Raw genomic sequence first — 24,636 nt, forward strand, 5'->3', positions numbered from 1 at the left:
CGATTTTCCATACGTACTGTTTGAATGATTTTTCAATAAGTATAAACATTCGACAATATTGCACTTGAAGTATATAGGGGGTACATTTTTCATTCTAGGTTCCCCGCAGAAGCTTTACGTTTGAGATGATGAACTTTGACAGTTTTATTTGCTTTTGCAGAAAGAATGAGTGAACTTTCATTTTTATTGAGCAATCACGATTGCTAATTGTTTTCATTTGACCGTCCTTGATGTTGTGGTTCCTTTTTCAGCTTGGACCAGGAGCATCTGCCCACCATACCGCCCACCGGCTTCTGCAGGCGCGCCTCCTTTGGTCCTGACCACTGTCCCCCGGAATCAGGTGGCGTGCATGTCCTACACACACGCGCGCTCATACACACTCACACACACACGCGTGCGTGCCTTTACACACATACACACTGACACACACACACACCCGCCTTTACACATATACACTCACGCCTACGTGCATATACGCAGGTCTACGCACAAACACAAGCTTAGCCTACACACACGCACACAACTATACTGCCGTGCTAAGCGCAAAAGTCGTATCTGTAGCTGAGTTCAAAATGAGAAACTGCCGTTTAAAGTTTTGCGGCTCCATGTATTTGATTCAGATGCAACTTTTTCAGATTTTTTAATAAAATATTTCTCATTAACAAACGATCATACAACATTGTATTTAGGTGAAATATGTGACAGAGAATCATCTGGTGACCTCTTAACTCAATTTTGATGAAAAGTGCAGAAACCACTTTTTGCTTAGCAGTATACACACGTAACCACCCAGGAGGAGGGGCAGTCTTGAGGGGATGAAGCCGTTTCTAGAAACAATAACGCCAATGAGTAGGGTCCTGTCGAAACTCGTGATTGCGAAAAACATAATTTGAATTAAAAATTTCAGAATTCAAATTAGTTTTTTTTTTTAATTCTTTGTCTCTCTGCTCGTCCGCCTTAGCATATTTAAATCTCATTACAAATTCATCAGATACCAAAATTATTCTCCACTAGCAAAAATACCTGGCGTTGCCTGGGTCAGTAATAATTATTAGAAAAAATCGTTACTTGCTTTTGTTTTCTGTTTTAAGTGAAAGAATTTAAAACACATCTTTTTGACGTGATTAAAAATCGAGTTTCTTCCTTACCCATAAAACTAAAATAGCAATAAGTATAAAGAACAAAGTAGTATTGATTTAGAAACGAAAGCACTATATTTAAGCATATACAAATTTAAAAAACAAGAAATTAATCTTCTCATGTTTAAAAAGATTAATCTGTTGATACTTTTTTTTAACATGGAGTCTAAAACCTTCTCTGTATGGCTAATGAAGTACGAAGTGATTAAAAAAAAGTAGCTGCGCTCGTAATCCCCTATGCTTGCTTTAGTTATTTCGGGAAATTTTAATCATTGTGGCTCTTGGTGCGATTTTACCGAATTTGCGAAAGTCGTTTCGGGGTACCTTCGATGATGCTCCCCCATTCTTTCCTTACTTTGTAAAACGATATGATATTAATTTTCGTTACAGAGATATCGTCGCCAGATGCTGAGATATTTTTGGTCACCATAAAATGGCGCTAAACAGTTTCATCCGAAATGTTACCAAAATAAGTAATAAAATTTGGTGATTGTTTGAAATTGTGCAAAAAGGAAAATTAATGGAAGTTTTTGTGCTGTTTATGGATTTGCCTAATTTAGTTGCTGGGTTATTTAACACAGTAAAAAAAGTCTTTTGAAAATTCTTTGATTGGCGATATTTTGTTTACATGGTGAAAGCTGAGAAACATTATGACGTAGTCTTCGGCTTCAAAAACAGCAACGTTGAAAAAACTGCCAAATGCATCAGCTACGGAAATCTTTCTGCAAAAATTTTGGCGATCTGCTGGTTGTTTGGATAATGAGTAAGTGTTCAATCAGCATAAATAATAATAAAAACCATTAATTACATTAAAGTTCCGTTTAAATGGAAAATCATCAGCCAAATCATGTATTATTTGCCAATCTTGTGCAAAAATCTTACTTCAAGATTTGACTTGAGAAAAGCCTTGAACAATCACGAAAAGCAAAGAAAGTCAACAATACAACAATTGTCGCTATCGACAGGGAGTTGAGATGATACACTAAATACTGTATTGAGTTGAGGAAAGCCTTCGAACATGGATCTAAAAAGCTCATAACTCGTTTTTTATTCTACTTAGAAATTTCGAACAGGTGCCATCTTCAGCAGAAAAATCAGAGCTTTCGATGGACATATAATGTAAATATGTGCAAGTATTTTTTCATCCCAATATTAGAGAATTTATACAAAAATTGTGTTTTATTGCCCCCCTAAGGGGGTTTTGCCCCCCATAACGGGACGAAAACTACCCTATGTGTTATTCTGATGCATAAGCTATATTATTGTAAAGTTTCATTAAAATCCGTTCAGTAGTTTTTGCGTGAAAGAGTAACAAACATCCATCCATACATCCATACATCCATACAGACAAACTTTCGCATATATAATATTAGTAAGATTCAAAATTAAACCCGGTAATTTTCCGGTTGAAAAATGAAATACGGCCGAAAATTCATCAATGTTCAAGGCATACATACGAATGTTTGCGTTATTTGCATAGGGCTGTCAATTATTGATCTATTTAACTTTTCTATAATTGCCGTGTCTTTCCAGCACACATGCGTAGATAAAACAGGCATTAGAGTCTTATTATATCATTCTTTGCCCCCCTTTTTTTAGAATAGGATATTCCATATTGTCTTGAAAAGTGTTTTGTCTCATTTCTTCAAAAATCGAATTTTCCGATTATTTGTTTGTTTTGTGATTGCAAAAGAACTATTGAATCTACAGACTTTGTTTTTGGTTTAAATGAAAGCCAATTAAATGTAGTATAACAGTATATTCAGGTTTTTTCGATTAAAGTGGGAATTCATGTCCATATTTGGCGTAGAATGTGATCGAAGCATAATTTTTTTATTTTTCGCCAAAAATGGCCAGTTTTTGAAGTATGATATCTCCTAAACTATTGGTCGTACAGAACCCTACTTGAGTTTAAATTGTTTGAAATTTAATGTGCTTTAAAACTGGCATTTACATTTAGAATCAAAATATGAATAATTTAGGAGTTACAAAGGAAAACCTAAAAAAAGTCCGAAAATTTCGCAGTTTTCCGCGAATTACGCAGCGAGCACAGGTTTTTGAAAACTGCAAACTAAGATTTACACTAACCTAACTGACCCAACAACATATTAAAAATCAGAACTACGTCGTGTTTTGTGATTTTAGCCCCCCCCCCCCTTTTTTTTGTATTATTCATTTTTTTAAGCGATTGAAGTAAGGGAAAACGTTTTGCTTTTTACAAACTGCTATATAACATACATTTAAAATATATGAATAACTAAAGTAAATGCTTGATTTGGTTTTTTATTTGGTTGCCGGGGTGATCTATTTTTCGTAATTACTGTCCCCTATATTTCATCAAAATTCTGAAAACTATCAATTATTGGTTGAACGATTTTTATAATGCCCTACGTTTACGCTTCCACAATCAATCAGTAGCAATCTTTTTAAAGTTACTTCATGAGTTTTATTAATAGGCAATTTCAAGTGAGGAGACAGTAATTACCTTTTTTCATGCATTTCGAAATCCAATTATCTTAAGATTTTTTCATTATTTATTACTATTTTCTTTTAATGTTTATCCTTAGCTAGAAATGTTAAATGCAAAGCCTAAAAGTGAAACATCATTATTAGTGAAACATGAAATTGAATTTTTCATACTTTTCACTATTTTCTCAACATTTGAATGATTTTCTCAACTCAAATGGTAAGAAAATCATCTTATTGCGGCACTCCGTTAAAAACTGGTTATTTTGAATTAGAATGTATCTAATTTTTAATTGAGTGAGGTCATCGAATCTAGTCAATGTGTTTTCTTTATATATTTATCTTAATACTTCATGGCATAGCTGTATTTATTTTGTATTTTAAAGGATCAATACATAAATTAAAAGTTTTGCTTTCTCATGAATAATGTGCATTTACACAGTGAATCCTTATGAATATTTTGTTTTAAGAAGGATGCTTTAAAACTTATGGGAAAAAATTGAAGGAAAGAAAACATCTAGTAACAAGAGGGGAAATATTTACCCCAAAAAATACTATCGTGGTGGATAAAGGAGTCAAACTCTTCTTGTTACACTCTATGGAGCTTGAGGAATCGGCACTACCCCGTGTAGTGAACGGGGTTTACAAAGGTGACCATGTGGTAACCAAGGGGCAAGAATAGTCCCAGTATAGCTCATGCATGTCGTAAAAGGCTACCAAAATGTGCAGTACGGGAATAAGTCAGACATGATCCATTGGTGCTGTCTTGTGTTAGCCAGCCTGGAAGTCTGGCGCTGCTACACTTTTCCAACTGTATCGTAATTTGGTGTGAAGCCCAACTTCCACACACATGCCATAAAGACCCTTTTATAGGGTAGGCACTCCTTCACAGCACAATAACAAAGAAAGGACAAGGACAGGAGAGAAAGTACATTCAATGCTGTGCCGGGATTTCACCCCCGGAACCTCCCCGTCCGCAGTCAACTACCGTCCGTAGTCCACTAGACTAGACAAGGCGGCCAGCTTATCCAAGGTTTCGGCACCTATGATCATTTTTAGTTAAAAATAGAAATGGGGATGGGGAATACAGAGATACACATATGTATTTGCAAAGTGATTTTTATTCAAATTAAAAAATGAGTCCTTTTTAAGAAAATAAAATATTGTCAGTTTCAGCTTAATACAGATGCAAAGTGTCCTTGTTTTGGGAAAAGATCAAATCATGTTTTTGATCACTCATCATACCATTCTTTCAGTATCTCGGTTCCTGCCAAAACTTTCTTTGCTTCTGCTTTTATTCTTTCTCGTTGTTCTGCAGACAGTACTTTTTTCCCGTCACCAACCGTCCCTTTTCGGAAAAATTCAATTTTTTTCGTCTTGGTTTCTTCTCCTGCAGGTAATGACAGGAATAGCTCCAAGTTCTTTTTCATGTATTCGAAACTCGTATGCTCTAAAACCTTTGCCATAACCTCCTCGTTTTCAGACAAACACTCGTAATGCTCCTCGCCCAGAAATTTCGCAATTCTCAAAATACCATCCTTTGGATTAGCCTTCAGCTGTTCATACGATATCATCAGCAAATTGCCATCGAGTCTGTGTTCGTAAAAAGACAGAACATGTTCGAAACATCGTCCATATCCTATGTTCCCTATGATGTAGTTCTCGAAGAAGTCATCAAAAGGCACCGGTACGAAAGCAAAATTTTGTGAGAAATGGTAAAAAGAGACGAAGGCATCCTCAGGGTGTCGATACGTGTACAAAACTTTAGATTTTTCATTCTTTTGAACCATATTGTACGGAATGTGATGTTTGTAAACTCGGGGCTCCTTCATGCCGTCCAAGGCTTGCACACCAACCATTTCGATAAAAGGTGCATATTTGTCTTCCACTTCGTTGAAAGAGGGGAACAATTCTCCTTTTGATAATATTTGCAGAACAATGTACTGTAGCCAAGTTGAGCCTGTTTTGGGATAAGAACCCATAATGATGTCAGTATCCCAAGGGACATGGTCCAATGCCGCTTCGATGTTCTCCTTCTTGAATAAACCTTTTGGGAAAGGCAATCCTCTGATAATCTGCACTTGGTCATTTCCGGATCCAGCCATATTTTTTGATCTGTAAGGAGAAAGTACAGAAAAGAATTAGGAGCTGTACGTTACTTTTATGTACTAAGAGCAAGTTTGCTCGCTTGACTGCATTTTTGAAAATTGCTTTGAAATTCGAGTTTGCTAGCAATATTTACAGGAGATTAGTGGTAAATGTGAGCTAATTTCTCTGTATGCGTAATATATTAATATTAGAACGAACAGGAATACCGTTTTTTTTTTCATTTTTAAATTACGATAAGTAATATGACAATTAAAAAAAAAGACTTCACCACAAGTAAATTTCAAAATGTAAAATCAAAAGATAAGACTATATTAATTTGGTTCGCACTAAGAAATATAAAATAGAGCTTATACATGACTTTTGATAACAACTAAAATATTGCAGTTGCTCTTAATACCTTCATATTTGTGTTAATTTTAAAATAGTCAATATCCATACTATTAAAATCTGTTCGCGTCCGTCTGTCTGCCTATCTGAAAATCGATCTTCTCAAGAATCGCTGCGAATCGAGAGTCGAACAAAATACCAATCAAGTCGAAAATTTCCAAAGAAAAAACAATTAGACAAATCTCGAAATTGTACGACTTTAATTACAGCGGAAAGATTAATTAAAACGTTAATTAACATTACATTTTTCAGGAATTTTTATTTCTTTCCTGTTGCCATTTTGCATATGGGTGAGCAAATAAAATCTTAATAATTGTTTTAAAAGAGATTTTTTGGCTGCTGTCCAAATCTTAAAACAACGTTTCCACTTAGAATTTTATTTTAATAGTCAAAAATCAGTTGCTCTATCCGGACATAACCTTTATTTTACCATCTGTCCTTTTGTCTATTGTTTACAGCCTACGTTCTTAACTCTTTTCGTTTTCAGCATATGAAAGTTGTTTCTTTAGCTAGTATGTTTATTTATTGTAGTGTAAGTTTATCATTACCAGCCTCATATTTTGGTAAATTTAGGATGTGCGATTGTGTTTATTTTGTCGTCCTTTTTCCCTTCACATGGGCGAGTTTTCGAATTGTAATAACTCTTTTTTTTCCTTCCTGTTTTTACTTTTGAAATACATTTTGTATCGTTAAAAGAACACATTAAATTAAGATTGTTTGGATTTTTTTAAGTGAAACAGAGTTGAACAAAAAGGATTGTTTTTAAGGATTGTAACTAAAGCTTAATTGGAATGTGATGACTTGGTATTAAATTAATGCTTATTGGTATTTATTAAGTCTTGGTGCTTTAGTTTCACGTAATCAACCAAACAGTATGTGTCATTTTAAGCAAAAAGCTGATTGTAACTGTACATAAATATTTCAAATATATGTAGTGTATCAGATGTAATTCAGTTTAACGTGAGCACAGATTATAGTTGATAATGCATATATTTTCATCTTTTCTGCTTATTGAAAAAACTCATAGCTTGTATCATTCATAACTATGATTAATGTTAGTGAGATTTTTGCCAAAAAAATGCTGTACTGTTGTTTTGAAAATCTTGCATTAAGTGCATTTATTTATTCCTTAACGTGTTAGAAAATAATGTCAGATTAATACCAAAACATCAACTGCACATCTCTTTCATTTTTTAGGTAGCCCGTGCAACGCCGGGAACGCAGCTGGTATTTAAATTAAAATTTGTAAGGAACAAATGTAAGTGATACAGTAAAAGCCTATTCGTGCGAAATAAAACACCGCTTACTTTTTTTCATGCTTCAAATTTTTAGTTTAAAATTTATCGGTTGCTTAAGTTAAAGACATTAAGAGCTACTACAGTCGTTTTTGGTTTTTGTGATTCAGAAGTGAGAAAAGTTTTTTCTCGTACTTTTTAGTATGAATCAAGCTAATAAAAATAGTTTTTAGATTAAAAAAAAATAAAAAAATAGTGACATGAAATTTCCTACCCCTCGGCTTTTCTCTTTCAAATTTACGTTTTGAGTTTTTCTCATTGATTTTTTCAATAAAAGAGGGAAGGAATTTTTAGTGTCGGCGAAACGGTGGCCCCCCAGTTTCGCCGACACGAAATGTCCACCCTTCCCCTCTTTGTTTTTCAGTTTTAATCTTACTTTTTGGTATATGCGGGGGGGGGGGGTTAAATGTCGGCAAAACGGGGGGTAAATCGAAAATTTTCATTTTTAGTACATTTGATCTATATATTGTTGAAAAAAACTATTTTGGCTATCATTATTACTATTGTTGAAAACCTCTCTTCAGTTTATATTGTTTATTCCAACAATACTTATTCAGAAATATTTTCGCTGTTAGTTTCTAGAAATTCAGTGTTCATTAATTGAAGTAATAAGTAGCTGTCCCCAAATTTTCTTCTCAATTTTTAGCAGTAGTTTTAATTTATGGTCGTACAAATTTTCCTTTAAAATATATTAATTTCATTTTCGATTTCCGTTAAAAGTTCTAGTTACATTCCTGGTTATGAATCTTTTCGTCGATTTCATCTTCACCTTTTTGAAGAAAAGTGTTCCGAGTAAGGTTACAAAATATTCGTGAGATTTTATTCAAGTTACATATGGAAATACTGTTTTGTTTGGTTGTGTTGACATCTGTTCATAATTGAAATTATGACGCTATCCCGTCCCTGGAAATAAATATTATGGTAAAGTAGGGGTGGATTGGTTTTATAATGGATATTTCGCTATTGAAGACAAAGGAGCTCCTAGTTGACAACATTTTACAACGGTATTGCAACCGTAGTATTTGTCGCCAGGTTTAGTCAAAGATATATAAAACTACTTATATCTGGAGATAGTACATATCATTTGTCAATTTAAGTTATTTTTAAATAAAACAAGTCATTAAAATAGATGAACAGCTGCATTAAATGAATAAAATATCCGCCAAATAATTAAATTAATTCTGTGAAATATTCCATTAAATGAATAAAATATCCGCCAAATAATTAAATTAATTCTGTGAAATATTCCATTAAATGAATGAAATAATCCGTTAAATAAAGTTGAAACTTCTATTAAAGGGTAAAATAACAGTCTGTATTGTCAGTCTAGCTAAATTAGACAGCATCGGTCCTTCCATTAAATGTAAATAGTTATCCAAACAACTATTTAATGTAATTTTGAAACAATTTAAGTTTCATAGAATGAAAACCGAAGAAAGAACGTGGTGACGACGTAAACACAATACTGTTCATTTTTCGGAAAGACTTGTACCTAAGTTTGAAAGCGTTTGGCTGAATAACTAAGGTCTAAGCAGCGAAAAGAGAGGGAAAAAAAAAAAAAAACAGGAAGTAAAATATTGTAAAATATTGTCTTAATAGCGTTTTAAATTTCTTCAAACTTTCTTATAGTTTAAAATACAGTTTCATGCATTTCTTCGATTTTATAAATACTAGGAGGTTTGATTCATCATTCTCATACAAGCTTATCAAAATTAGCTACATGAACTTTATTATTATTTTTACTTTTTCTAGCCCCGTCATTTGAGAGTTTTGTGAAATCGCTCGACAAATCTTGGCATGAGTTCGTAAAAGAATTGATCCTGACTTTTTCATTGAGAGACCAAAAATCCATTTCTTCTGCCGTTTCCCATGCTTCTAAAGCTGATTTCCAGTATGCACATTCATATACAACCGATGGAATAGATTCTTTGAGCAGCAAAATGCAAATACAAGATATCTTCCAACCAATGGAATCATTGGACGAACACGTGTTCTTTGATTACTTCAACAATTGTTTTCAATTCGCAGAGCCGTCAACGTTCCATTGTCACGAGATTTGGTTGCCTGATGTGAACATGCTGAACTTGAATTCATGCAACCATAGTGAATACGTGAGCGTTGACTGTAACATGTTTATGAACTGGAGAAATACAATTCAAACTGAAAGGCAGCCATTATTCAGCCATGATGAAATCGTATCGCCAATGTTCAAAGCGATAAGCCTGGACAGTAGAAGTCGTACTGAAAATCCAGAATCAGTGATAAAGAATGTTCCAAACTTATGCCATGAGCAAAACCTAATTTTTATTTCACTAGATGACCGTGATTTTATTATAAGTAATGAGAATCCAGGCAAAAAACTGGGAAATGAATCAGAAAGATCATATTGGTCTGAAACTCCTGTTGTTGACAATTCTTCTGATAAGAAAGAACAAAAAACAGCTGAGTGTGTCGAAAAAGAATTTTTTCAGGTAAACTTGCCAAAAATCGAACAGCCTATGAATCAGGAATCAGGAATGATATTTGAGAGTGTAAGCGAAAAATCATCTGACTTGCTGACGGAAGCTTCTTTGTCAAATCCAGTTGATTGGTTGGGAGATAGTTTGATTGATATTGATTCCGACGATGAACTATTTGTATGGTTTGACGCTGAAGGAAGCAGCATGACTGTAAGTCCTGTTGCTTCAGAGAAAATTCTAAATGAAAGCGATGAAGAATCTACAGGTACTCCCATTCCACTAACCACATCCCCACAGAATGCCAAAATTCAAGGTAATCAAAGTAATTTTGAAGGCTCTTCTGTCGATTCTGAGCTACGTCTAATTCCAGACAGTAGTAGCATACAAAAGGGACGAATGAGTCAACAGTCTATTTGTCTCGATAACCTACATAACAAGAACGTAATAGATTTTGTGCAAGAATGGAGACAGGAATTGAATACGAATGCAGAAATGCAACAAATGAAAACTGATTTCCAGAAAGTTAATGCGAGCGACAAAATGAATGTTATTTCAGGTAATGAAGAAATATCAACAACTGTTCAAGCCGTATGTTTTCTGACCACGGATATTCAATCAAACTTTATGGAAGGATACAAGAAAAGAGAGCAAAACAAAGAGGAATTGGCTGTAATGGGTGATAAAACTGGTATTTTTGAAAACGAAGGATTATTAAATTGTTTAGGTCACTTAAAACCAAAAGAAAATCTTTTAGATGAGCGGTTAAAATTCCCAATGGAGTCACAGAAGCCCCCAAGAGCAAATATTGAAAATCTTATCCCTGAATCTCAAGATGAGTTAGGCAAGGCAAAAGATGCCGAAAATATTGTAAATGAAAGGATTAAAGCTGTTTATGAATTGGTCGATGATATTAACAAAGACGGTGAAATTTCTACAAGTCAAACAATGTCGAGGGAAAATGATTTGAAGACATGGCTTTCTTTACCAGCGAATAATTGTAAGAAAGACTCTAGCTGTCAAAATGTTCTGCGCCATTTTCAAGAACGGGAAATACAATCTCAAAAACCACCCAACACCAGTTCTAACAGAAAAGTTAGCCATTTCAAAAATAACACTAGAACGGATATCCATATTTCTGATGTTGAATATTTTGAAACTGCTGGAAACTTAGAAGATTCGTCCAAATTTGGAACATTGACGATTTCTGATCCGAATTTTACGCTAAATGGTAGGAAAGTTTTCGAGAATCAGCTTGAGATTCACAAGATATTAGAGGAGACATTTAAAAAAACTGTTGTTCCGCTGCACTTACAGCAATATTCCAAAGTGGCTGATCCTGAAAGAAGCTTTCCTATTAAAACTGAAAGTAAGAATCATAACAGGACACCGTCTTTTAAAAATCGCAAAACAAATAAATTTTTGTATGGTTTAAAGAAAAGTTGGCATCAAATGTCGAAAATTTTAAAAGAAGATGAATGTTCCAAATTATCTTCGAATTTGAATGTTGAAAGTAAAAATGATAGAAAGGAGAAACATTTTCAAAAAAAGTCCAAAAGCAAAATATTTTTGAAAACAATGAGAGCAAATACTTCAACCAAAAACAAAGAAAAGAAAGTTCGTTTTTCTAAACACATTCAAGTATGCGTCTACGAGCCAGAAATTAGTGTTTTTGAAGACTTCTACTTGAAGGACTCTGTTGATATGAAAATAGGGTATTTGGAAGATTTACCAGAATCAGAAAATGAAAATCAATCCGAAGCAAATTGGTACACGGCATTCGAAATGAGCACAGATGATAGCAAAAATATATCAACTTTTCATGATCAAGAAGCCATAATAGATGACTTTGACGATAGCTCAACACTGTAAGTACAATAGCTAGGGTCTGGTGGGGGAAAGTGGTCAATGGGGTAAAGTGGTCATAATTCAAATAAATGGCTATAGCTTGGAAATTAATGTTCGAATGAATGTGAAAATTTTATTTTAGAGTATTGCATTTAGAAACTACATTTTAAATACAAAATTTTACAAATGGCAAAATTTTATTTGGTAAAAAGAAATATTTTGTGTAAATATGAAAATTTTTAAAATCTAAACACCTTTTTAAACTTCCATGAGAAATTTTGTTTGTTAGAATTATGAACAGATTGACTGCACAGGAAGCTTCCTACATGTCTCAAGAACTTTTACTCATTAGCAGTTAGCTGAATCTATTTTGAATAATTTTTTAGAACTATTTAAGTAAGATGGGGTAAAGTGGTCATAATATTAGGCTTAACGAATATTGTTCTTCTGAAGTCACTTAATCTTTAAGTATAAGGCAGATATAAATTAAATATTAATTTGACTTATTATGTATTGTTTTTAAAATAAACAGGGTTAAATATACGAGTATATGCGTATGTATACGCATATACTCGTGTAGGCACGTATATATACGCACTCACATAAATGCACCAATACACACGTATTTGGATATCTGCAAGTATTTTTTATCTATGCAGATATACATTCGACTATACACGTATATACCCGCTTCTGCTCGTATATATACGAACACTTATATACTCAGGGAGACACGTATGTACGCATACGTACTCGAGTAGACATTTACATACAAGCATATGATATACAGGGTGAGTGTAAACTCTTGGGCAAATTATTAAAAGGTATTAGGCGGTAGGATAAGAGAAAGAATCATAAGAAACATATGGACACAAACTCAACGCTGACGCGCTACATGCACGCAAAGCCAGAAACTGATGGATGCAAAACAGGTCACAAATTTATTACACAAAGATAATTTTACACAACATTTTAGGTTTTAAGAAAGTTTTAAAGTGATTGAGGAAATTTGCGACCGGCTGCTTTAATACATGCATCGCAATCACTCTGTTGCAATTACGAGACTTTTGAAAAACTTTCATCAGTCGCTGCGCCTTTGTTGCGATTGGTGTATTAGAGCTACTACAGGCAGTAACTGTCAACAACTGCTCTAAATATTTCTTAAAAACTAAATTGTTGGCTAAGATCATCTTTGTGTAACAATTCTGTGATCTGTTTTGCTAACATCAGTTTCTGACCTTGTGTGCATGTAGCGCGTCAGCGAAACAAGTTCCTTATGATTCTTTGCTTCTTATCCTCCCCTTTCACACCACTTAGATTTTGCTCAAGATCTTGGATTCATTCTATAAGCATTAATGTACATTAGCGGATATACGTGGATACATGCACTGGTGTATACACGTAAATGCACGTATATACGTCTAACAGGTATATAATCGTGTTTACACGTAAACATACGTATATACTCGTGCTTCCATATATATACGCACGTGAGTAGACACGTACAAACACGCACTGGATATATCCACGAATTAACTCGTGTATACTCGTATAAGTATGTATGCACACTTGTATATGCGTCGACTATAGACGTATATACTCAGGTATGCACGTATATACTCGAGATACGTGCAAACACGCATATGATGTTCGTTTATACGCGTATATACTCGCATATACATGTGACACGTATATATTAGTGTAGATCACGTATTCACTCCTACAGGTAATCAAGTATACATGCTCATATACTCGTGCATACACGTATATACTTAAGTAGGCACGTGCATGCATGTATCGGATGTACACTTTTATCTATTCATATATGAACATGTTGACTCATGTCTACATGACACATATAGTATACTCGTGTATACCCGCATATACTCGTATATATACTTGAAACTGTAGAAAATAACCTAAATATACAAAAATTAGGGTTATTTGTAATTTTTTTTTTTTTTTGGTTTTGCATCTATTTTTAACTATGATCACTTTACCCCATGCTATGACCACTTTCCCCACCCCATGGGGTAAAGTGGTCATAAATACAAAGGGAAAAGAAAATGTTATAAAACTACTTAAATCAATATTTTTTTTCCTGACATTCAATGCACCGTGTTCTTTAATAATGCAATGTAAAATAACAATAAAAAAAGTTAAAAAAGAATTTTTAGTATTTATTTTTCACCTAAGTTGAAAACCTGCGATTTTATGATCACTTTACCCCACCAGACCCTATCTAATGTTGACCATTTTAATTGTTAATTTTTATGTGCGAGTTTCAGTGTTAATAACATTTCATATTCTACAATCTACTTATTCAGAATGGTGTCCCACTAGGACTTTTAAACTCATAACTTTGGATAGATTAAACAGAGGGAAGGGGGGGGGGGAGGATTTTAAATGTCGGCGAAACTGGGGATAAACCGTCAGAATATTTATTTTCACTGTTAATCAATGGCAGTTATGTAACACGTTACCAGTTGTAACTAGTTTTCGTGTGACACATACGTAAAATTTACTGAGCCATTTAAAGATGACTACTGCTATCCTTAAAGACCTTATTATTTGCTTTTGCATCAATTAATGGTGTCACAAAGCAAATAAAATAGTTTTGCAGATATTTTCAAACCGTCATAGTTTAGGATGACAAAAGAAGTGGGCGACAAATAAGCGCACATATATCACACGCCGGGAAAACAGCAGTGACACAACTGAAGAAAAAAAAACAGCTTTGGAGAAAAGTTTTTTTTTTTTTTTTTTTTCCCAGCTAAAGATTGTTGGTTTAGTTCTTGAACAAGTCCACCTCAAAATCGCTTGAAAATATGATAAGCATATGGCGGAAAACTAGTTTTCCGCCAAATCTCTCGCATCACAACTTTTCTGCCTGATATTTTTTTTTTTTTTTTTTTGAATTATTACTCCAATAAGTTTCCTGATTTAAAAAAATTTTGCTTAATGTTTTGAAATTGGAGTAAAACATTCTTTTGGCATGATGATCGTTCGTTGTGGTATTTTATTATTTGAGTTGATGAGATGTGAACCCTCCCCCCCCCCCCCCACACACACACAATCACTGCATTAATCAAGATTTGCATCTTGCGGAAGGATCATTTACTTTGATGATCGAGAAAATAAAAAACTAATGTTCTCTCAATGGTAGTAAAACCAAAGTTGGTAAAATTTTGTTGCCCAAGGCAGCTATCTACTCTTTCTATTCAGAAATTCGACCTTGGTCAAAAATTATATAAGCTCCTTCGTTTGTTGTGCTTTAATACCCAGTTAACTTAACCGCAAAATTGAGAATGTTATTACCCTGCTAATAATCCGCAGCAGTGTACCTAATTCTACCATTAAAAAACTTTGATATTTCAGTTCTTGGAATATCTCTGCAAGCACTACTCCATTTGGAAATATTTTAGACTGTTCAGAAGTGGAAGAAATGAACCTGCTACCTTTGATTTCTTCTAAGAGCGAGGAAACTTTTCAGTTCGGGGAATCCAATTTCGAAAAACAAGATGAATTAAATCAACACTCCAAGAAATCACCGTCGAAATTTACTAAGTTGAAAAATCGGGTTTCTGACTTTAAACTGAAAGATTGGGCAGTACGAAAAAGTGAAATCGCATTCTAAATTGGCCATTCCTACGCTTCGAACACTCTGATATAATCAAAAATGCTGTGACGCTATAAACTCATCGAACAAGCTGCCATCCGAAAATAATTAGATGTAAAGTTTACTTGAACATTAATTGATATTTGTTTGCACAATATTTATACAAATGAACATGTTAAACTTGTCTGGATACTGTATTGTTGTTTTTTTTCACAAGTAGATTATTTTACCTCAAAACACCTGATAGCCTAATTTAAAGGCTATTTTGCTGTTAGTTAAAGTTTAGTTCGATAAAAGTTACCCCCCCCCCCTTTTTTTTGACCACTGTTACATCTTCATTTTAAGTAACTGAGAACTAATGTTAATATTGTCCATATTTCTATAATGAATCTATAAACCTGTCTTTTTTTTTCGTTGATTCGCAACAAATTATGGTGTTTAAATTTTTAAAAAATTTATCTCCTCAGTCAAAGTTTTTTTTTTTTTTTTTTGTATTTTTGTTTCTTAACTTTTTTTTTTTTTGAGTTTTCTTCAGTGTTGCCAGATTGGGGGAAATTTCCCCATTTTGGGGAAATCTGGTGCTCTCAGGGGAAACTTTGGGGAAATAGGTTTTGAGGGGAATTCTTTGGGGAAACATTATTTTTCTTGGGGGAAAAGCTGGGGAAAAAAAACCTCGGGGAAAAAATAATTTTTTTCGTATTTAAATTCGCGTCAAGAAGTTGTTTGTATCAAACAGCGTTGGTTTAGCTTTGCTTAACTTAATGGAATTCGCATTTCGCATTATGTGGAATATTATGCTACGGAATTCGCATTAATGTTCTGCGTGAGTAACTAGTTTTGATACGTGAATTAGGTAAAAATAAGTGATGAAGAACGTTCTTGGATAAATGTATACAAAAATCATAGTTTAAATGTACATGCAGAAGCAGCGTAGTAAATGCGAGTAGAAAAAAGTATTTGGTTATTTCTTATCTTTCAGTCAGGCGCTTGTATTTATGACTAGTGGCACCTGCACGGATTTGCCCGTAGTAGAATATTAAAAGGTCTTTTGGTTCCCCTGTATACTTACAAATGATGAATATTTCGCCAATTGGCTTGCGGACGTCACGGTTTCACATTATGATAACTTGGTAATTTACTCGTCCATTTTTATCATAATTTTGCTCGGAAAAATGTTCTTAAAGTTGGAATAGAAAAGGAACAAAATCGAATTTTCAAAAAATCGCTTAAAGGTGCACACCCCCATGCTACAAACTAATTCCTTGCCAAATTTCATGAAAATCGGCCGAACGGTCTAGGCGCTATGCGCATCACAGAGATTTTGACAGACAGAGAGACTTTCAGCTTTATTATTTGTAAAGAAAGATAAAGATAAAGAAGACAAAAAAAAAATCGAAAATGTTGAGAAAAAAAAAGTTTTGGAATTTTGTAAGAAAATGTGGCCTATTTGGGGAAAAAAAAAATTTCAAGAGACAAAAATATTAGAGGAAGTCGATTCATTTTATGAAAATATAAGTGGAAAAATAATTTTTGGATTTGGGGAATTTTGATAGAAAACATCGCTTTTTGGGGAAAAGTTGGAAGGGAATTGGGGAAATCTGGATTTGACCATCTGGAAACACTGGTTTTCTTCACTTTAGTAATCATAGATCGCACCATTCCTTTTGAAAATAGAAATTGTTTTCATTATTAATAGACTTATCATTATTTTAATATTTAAATAGGGGAATGCGAGGCAAAGTGAAATGGTGAAATATTTGTCCTGTTTTTAGCACCACCTACCGAGTCATATTTTAACCACGTAGTAACCCGTGTAAGTTACTCCATTCATGAAAAAGTTATCGCTGAAGATCAAAGCATATGATAATACAAGCAATTTTTAAAAATTAATGCTCATATTGTAATATGTTTTCCCCGAGTCAAAAAAACTTGGGGAAAACTATTTTGCTATTTTAAAAAGGTTAAATTTTTATTATTAAAATTTTTATTACTAATTGAGACAATCTAATATTCAGGGCAGTATTTCTTTAATTAAAATATTCAGCTTATTTTTATTGCAAATGTTTTGTCCAATGAGTCAAGTTCATGCGGGGCAAAGTGGGTGGGGTAAAGTGAAATAATACATTTCGTTTACTTGCTCAATGATTAAATCACTTATGTATTCATTTACAAATTGTTTCATTTGCATTCCATCATTTAAAAATTCACTTATTCATTCATTCATTCACCTATTTTTTTATTCATTTACTGTTTCATTCATTCATTAATTAACTCACATGTATTAATCTAGTTAGTAACTTTTTTTTTTCGTAAGTTACCGCCCTATAGCCAGGGCCTGAGGCAGAAATACGTAAAATACACCCCCATATAACTATAGGGTGGTAACTTACTGAAATTACCATACGTTTTGCATGCAATCTTCGAGTTGAACCGAACCATTGCTTCGCTAATTCGTCTGGCCAGTGCTAATTTTATATTAGCTACCAGTGTGTATGGCTCTATAGGCTCCCTTAAGAGGTTTTCCACCTCCAGCTCAGTTACTTCCTTATCCGGACTGATGAGTGCTAATGAGCATGAAACTGCAGTCCTCGGATGGAATGACTGAGCTGGCGGTGTATTTTATGTACTTATTTATTTGTTTTCTGTTTCACTATCTATTCTTATATTCATTCATTCTTTTAGTTACTCACTCATTTGATTTTAAATATTTTTAATAATCAGACAAAAAATACTTCCTTAGAAAAATATTTAATTTTTCACTTTACCACATGGAAAAAAGCAGTGAAAAATTTTCACCTTCTTTTGAATGTACCAATTTACTGCCAAAAATAAAAAAATGTTTCAATGCAAATTTAATAATAAAATACAATTTTTTCTTTATGTTCTGCAATTTTCAAATTAAATTTCCAATTTGTTCATTTTTAAAAAGGTTAGTTATCGAACTATTTCACTTTGTCCCACATTCCCCTACATCTTCGAGTAATGTTTTTTATTGTTTAAAACATGAAATTAAGTTTACTCCACATCCCTGTTCAAAACACGGGATGCGGATTCGGAGTCGAACTGATTTTGCGATAAAGTCAGAATCGGGAGTTGAAGGCTTTAAAGTTCCAAGAGTCGGAGTCTGTATTTCTGCCTCTTTCAAAGACCCTAAACCCCATATATTTTTTTCTACCTTATAATAATCGATCCTATAATTTTTTTATAGGAGTCGGAGTCATAGTCGGGAGTTGGTCATCATTTCCCCCACCAAATCCACAATCCCAGTAAAAAACATTTGCGATTTGAATTCATTTCATTTTGATATAGTTATATTTATCTCTGACATGCTTCAATGTTAAGTCTACGGAATATTGTATTTTGATTTTTATAGATAGCGTTTTTTTCTATTTTTTGAAATCAAAAGTTTAGAATCCTCATATGAGGCAGTGAGAAGCAAAGGATGTAAGTGTACTACAGTAGACCCTCGTTTTACGCGGGGGTTACGTTCCACGGAAATGCGGCGTAAATCGAAACCGCGTAAATTGGGACTTAATAGTAGTGTTAAAATAGAGGTTAGGTTCCGTAGATAAAAAAAAACTACTTCATTCTAGTGATGACTGATTGTATAATAAGTTTAATGTGTACTTATATCGATTTTAATGCACAACATGCATAAAGAAAACATAAATTAATTTCGTGTTCTGTTTATAAAAAGGAGCTGGCAATGATAGTCTTTTGGCAGTCATTAAGAATATTTCTCTGTAATTCTTTGCAGAGCATTAACGCATCCATGACCACTTGCGTCATGTCCATGATAGAATCTTCCTTCACTAACAAATCAGAAAGATCATTTCTATTGTCTAGGAATGGCTCAAAATTTTTAATGTGAACGTCTTTGGTTGTGTGTCACCGAAGTCGGTATCCTCGTTGGTTTTGACCGCATTTGTCACTCCTTAAAGCTCTTCTTCCAGTGAGTTCTGAACTGTGTGAATTTAATAACTTTACTTCTGGAAAGAGCTTTGGAACTAATTACATAAAATGTCTTCAGTAGCCCAAGCTAGATTATTAGCACGCCAAAATGCAGTAGGCTTGCCAGATTTCTGAAATGTTCAACCGGGACACCAGAATACTTCCTTCCTTCCCCTCCCCTCTCAAGTATTCAAAAGCGTACACACTCCTGGTCACCAGTGACTTCAATTTTCAAAAAAAATTCGAGAGAAAATCACTGCTCCTTGTCTTTCACTTACGCTACCAAACAAAAGCCTAATATGCGATTTTTGACAGTAGTTTTGGAGTTTTCTCAATGGCCGTCTCCTTTTTAGACCACCTTCCATTATTGCAAAATCTGTACATCAGCTTTACATTTAACGAAAGAAAAACCGAATGTTTAGCGTATTATAGCTGTGTTATTGCTAGCGTAATTTAAAATTGTTATTTATCATAATGTTATATTAGTATAATTATTTTATATTTCATGATATTATTTAAGAGAAAAATGTTTGTTCAGAAAATGTGATCCAGACGAACGAGGGCCGGATAAACGAGATTCTACTGTAATTTCAACAACATAATACATTTCATATTCCCTCGATGAACATAATTTCTAAAGAAGTTCCCCTCCCAAATACATAGTCTGGATCCGCCACTCTTTATTTTTAATCCTGTGATAGGGAAATAGCATAAAATTGACTGTTTTTTATTCATAACATTTTTTCAAATAAACAAATATCGTCTAACAAAGTAATGGGACCTAAGTTGAACCATTTCATATCCATTAAAAAAAAAGAATCATCAAAATCGGTTCGTTAGGTGAGACGTTGTGAGTGGACAAACCAAAAAACACAAAAAAAAAGCATGAAATTGACTGTTTTTACCTATATTTTCTTTTCTAATGAACAAATATCGTCAAACAAAGTATTGAGACCTAAGTTCAACCATCCCCTATTCATTAAAAAAAGAATCATCAAGATCGATGCACTAGGTGAGACGCTGTGAGTGGACAAAACACACGCACACACATACGGTATGAACTGATAACCTCCTCCTTTTTGAAGTCCGTTAAAAATAGGGTGACGTTTCATGGTGGTAACTTCATGCTATTTCTGAAATAAATTTGCACTAAAAAGAATGAAATAAAACGCTTTTGAAAAAAATGGAACCGACTTCAAAACTTTGAGGAAATTGCTCTAAAGAGTAAAAAATAATTTTAATCTTTGAACACCGTCCATACTACTTTGAAAGATAATTTTTCAATACGGCGCAAAAACAGTAGAGAAAATCATACTTAATTATAGTTTAATTACAAATGTGAATTGCAATAGACCCAGGTTCTTCAATAGAATTCGGATACAGTACATTGATAACAACATATCTGTGTAACGGTATAAATGTTTCATTCTTGATTTGACGGGGTTTCATGGAAAAATTTAATTTAAATGAAAAATAGGTACACATATTTTTACCTATCATTATACCGACTTCAAAAGTCATGTTTACAAGTAGTATCGATGGTGTTGAAAGAATAAAATTATTTTTTCCTTTTTAGAGAGGTTCCCAGCTGAAGTTTTGAAGGGTTTTTTTTTTTTTTTTTCAAAAATATTTTATGCTACGTCATTTATAAATTTACCATATGTATCATTAACGATACAAAAATATTTTAAATATGAAAAAACCATCAGTCATTGAGAGCCGTAGGAAAGTTCACAACGTATTATTAGCAAGAAAACGTGATGTTAACCCATTTCCGCCTCATTTCATCCGTATCTGTCAATTCGAATTAACAGCATTCTGTTCGATGATTTTAGCTGATATTCCAGATTACTTTTAATCTCAATTCGTCTGAATTAACGTTACCAAATGAAGTTATAAACTCACCTCCACTCAACTGCTTGTAGTTAAACTTGATCCAGTCAACGAGTGTCTATAACTTAAGTGAAAGTTTCATGTGTCTGCAGAATCCCGTGTTTACATTTCCAATGTCACGTGATTGAACTACTATCTTCACGACCTTCACTTTGTTTCACTTTATCTCCGACCGAATTCACTACTCACTATTTCCGTATTGTTTCCAGTGGAATGGGGAAAAAAGTGCTTGGCTACTTTCCCAACAATTATTCGTTTCATCAAGATAATTCCAACCATGCACGTCATTTAGGGGGTCAGGTGGGGGAAATTGCCCCCGCCTCCTCTCCCCACCCACACCGACATTGAGAAAAGAATGTGTTTATGTGGACGTGGCTTTTATTTTTCGTCATAATAATACAGGGTGACCGAAAAGTCCTTGACATATTTTAAAAATTCATAGAAAAGCTGTAAATTCGTTGTTCGGTTTGCGCCATAACGCTTAATAAGTTCAAGATTTTGATTTTTTTTTTTTTTTTTTTTTTTTTTTTGACATTGTAAGAAAAATGAATCGAAAAAAAATAGCAATAAGTAATAGCTGTATCGTCACAGTAAGAACTTATTGACAAACTGTGACTATATAGCCGTCAAAGCAAATTACATTTTTTTTCTTTTCCTCTTTTTTTTTTACCAAGTCATACAAAATTATTGAACCTGTCGAATATTATAGGGTCTCAGGACTTTTTAATCTCAAAAAATCCGATGTTTTGAAAAAAAAGAAAAATACGTTATTCTCCTTACATTCCCGAACAGCGTGGTACCAAACTTTGAATAATCGTCAAAATACTACTGAAGTTACTAACAAAATACGGGGCTGCTTACATTTGGGGACCTTCGTCAGCTTTAACTTTAAAAGCGTTTCTCTCGAAACTTAAAATTTCTGATTACTTGCGGAGTACATTTCAACAAATTATGGTTCTTTTTTAGTAAGTTTCGTTAGTAAGTTTAGTAAGTTCTTTTTAGTCTTTTAAGTATTGTTCTCTTGCTCTGAAATTTTGTGTACATATTTCGTTCTAGGACTTATGTATGAATTTAAGTAAAACTAGTAGAAAAATAATTTTTTAAGGACAGGTTTTACATCACGATTTTGATTTTTATACAAAATTTGAATATTTATTGCTATTAAAAATATTTACCACTTTATAAGCTGAAAAAAAAATGTATAGCATCTCACTGTGACACTTGGCTGTAATTTAAGGCCAATTTGAAAAATATAAGTCGAATATTTAATTCAGAATCGTGCGCGGAGCAAAATATTAATTTTCGCGATTTGGAGAAAAATCATATTACGTTTTGCATTAATTATTTTAAATGAAAAATCAATTTAATGTACTACATTATGCATACATTTATGTTTATTTGTAGTCATAAAAAATCAACTTGTCAAAATGTTTCCTTAATTAGATAAAAAAATCTGAAAACAGAGCTGTTTTCGTATGCTCGTCAACGCAGGAAAAGCACTAAAACCCCTTATGGCGCAAATCGCATATTCTTACAACAATTTGTTGCTCTACTATGAATTTTTAAATTATGTCAAGGACTTTTCGGACACCCTGAATATTCCGCCCCACACCCTGAAATCCACATTTTTCCTTTGACCCCCCGGCCCCACGAAAATGACTGACCTCATTTTGGCGTCAAACTCGCTTGTAACGATCCTTGGTTCAACGACAGCTCAGTTACGAGGATACTTAGTTGGTACACTGTAAAATCTATGTGAGCATAACTGACTTTTAACGAGAGAACACTTAAAGCGAACAAAACTTTGCGATTCAAAAAATCTCTGCTGACTTCTAGCTCAATTTATCTTTTTTTTTTTTTTGGAGGGATTCTGACAGTTACTGAGGTGTCATAATTCCTGATGCATACTCAATGCAATTTTTATAGGAAAACAAACAAAAACCGCTCCCACTTATGTGTAAAAACGTTAATTTTATTAAATCCAGGGGGTAAAATGTCCTCTCCTTACCCTCCTAAATGACGAGTCTGCATTTAGTATTTCTGTCATCATCAGTGTACTTAAATATTCCTTCAGTATATCAACGGCTTAGACTGTATACCAACCAACTCCACATTTTGCCAAAAAAAAAAAAAAAAACGTGTTGCTTCAAATGTTTCCTGAAAATAGATAAATTCGATAACTAAAAATTGCTAACGGCACAGCATGCTAATTGCCTCCTCAAAAGTTACTTGTGGAGTGAGCTAAATTATAGTCGCTGCCGGAAACAAGCAGGACTTTCAGATACTTCTTTTATGTGGCTTAGTCTCCGCTCACAAATAATTTAGTTTCAAAAATAACCACAATTGTGGTAATATTGTATGTTTTAATTTACTCTGACTCTAAGTATTGTACAATTTCTCCTGAATTTGTACATGAGAATATTGTGACTGAACGAAAGAAATTCATTAGACTCGGTTCTAATTTTATTGACTTTTCCTTCGAATACATTTCAAAGGTGAAACGCATTTATTGAAGAACAAAACATATGCATCTCATTTTGTCAATGTATCTTCAATTTTTCTATTTATAGTTCTGAACTTTGCTTTGAAGATATTTAAGCTGTGGTTAACTTCATGTTCTCGAGAAGAATCCTTTTGTTTTTTAGAATCGATACCCGATGGAACTGGATCAAAAATCAACTCTCTTGGCAGCTGCTGCCATTCACCAGATGCAATGTTTTGAACAAACTTTTTCATGTCACTCTTCAGAGCCTTATTTTCAACTCTGAGTCTTTGAATATCGCTCTCTAGTGCCGCATTTTCGAGCTTCACATGGCTCAACTTACGATACAGACATTTCAGAAGGGTCTGGTCTTCGATGTCGGTTGCGCCAATTTGCCTAACGACACTGAGCAATTCCTTACCATCCTCATTCCCTACGTCGTCAGAATCGCCAAGAACCTCTACTACATCAGTCTCTGTCTCCAGTTCACTGCAGAACTTCTTCAGTTTTATTATCTTGTGGAGCGTATCCCTCCTATGTCTCAGCTGCACCAGGACATTCTCGCTCTGCGAAATCATCCTCCTCAGGGATGGACTCAACTTCTCGTTTTTCTTGGAGATGGTCTGGAGGTGGAGGATCTCCTCCCCTTGCACCTCTTTGTGAAGCATCGCTTCCTTCCTCAATGCTTCCAATCGCTCCCGAGCCACCGCTACCTGCTCCGCTAGGGATGGTATGGCGTCATTTGTTGCCTGTAATTCTGCTTTGCTTTTGGAAAACAGATGGACGAAGGCGTCGTGTTTGATCTTCCACTCGTTGAAGATCTCGCGTATTTCGTCCATCCTATGTTCGGGTGGAGAAATGGACGTCTGGAGTTCGTGCGCAATCTCTTCCACATAAGTCAGATGCTTCTTTTCAATCAAGTCCATCTCCTTTTCCTTTAGAAATTCTCCCTCCACCCTGAACTTTTCCAGGGCATTCTTCGTATGTTTCA

The 24,636-nt window shown here is 34.0% G+C and overlaps 1 protein-coding gene across 1 annotated transcript; it reads right to left on the reverse strand.

Moving 5' to 3' along the window:
- Positions 1–4,708: 4,708 nt before the first annotated feature.
- On the reverse strand, positions 4,709–21,278 carry LOC129221119 (sulfotransferase 1B1-like). The gene is made up of 2 exons (XM_054855564.1): positions 21,176–21,278; positions 4,709–5,720 (listed from the first exon to the last, which is right to left on the reverse strand). Exon 2 carries the CDS (start codon positions 5,708–5,710, stop codon positions 4,838–4,840), a length of 873 nt encoding a protein of 290 aa, XP_054711539.1. The 5' UTR covers positions 5,711–5,720; positions 21,176–21,278; the 3' UTR covers positions 4,709–4,837.
- Positions 21,279–24,636: the final 3,358 nt, after the last annotated feature.

The sequence above is a fragment of the Uloborus diversus genome, chromosome 4 (genome assembly GCF_026930045.1).
Source record: "Uloborus diversus isolate 005 chromosome 4, Udiv.v.3.1, whole genome shotgun sequence".
Taxonomy (NCBI): Eukaryota; Metazoa; Arthropoda; class Arachnida; order Araneae; family Uloboridae; genus Uloborus; species Uloborus diversus.

Coding starts and splice junctions, on each gene's coding strand:
- LOC129221119 (XM_054855564.1), bottom strand. CDS start 5,710: ATGGCTGGATCCGGAAATGACCAAGTGCAGATTATCAGAGGATTGCCT.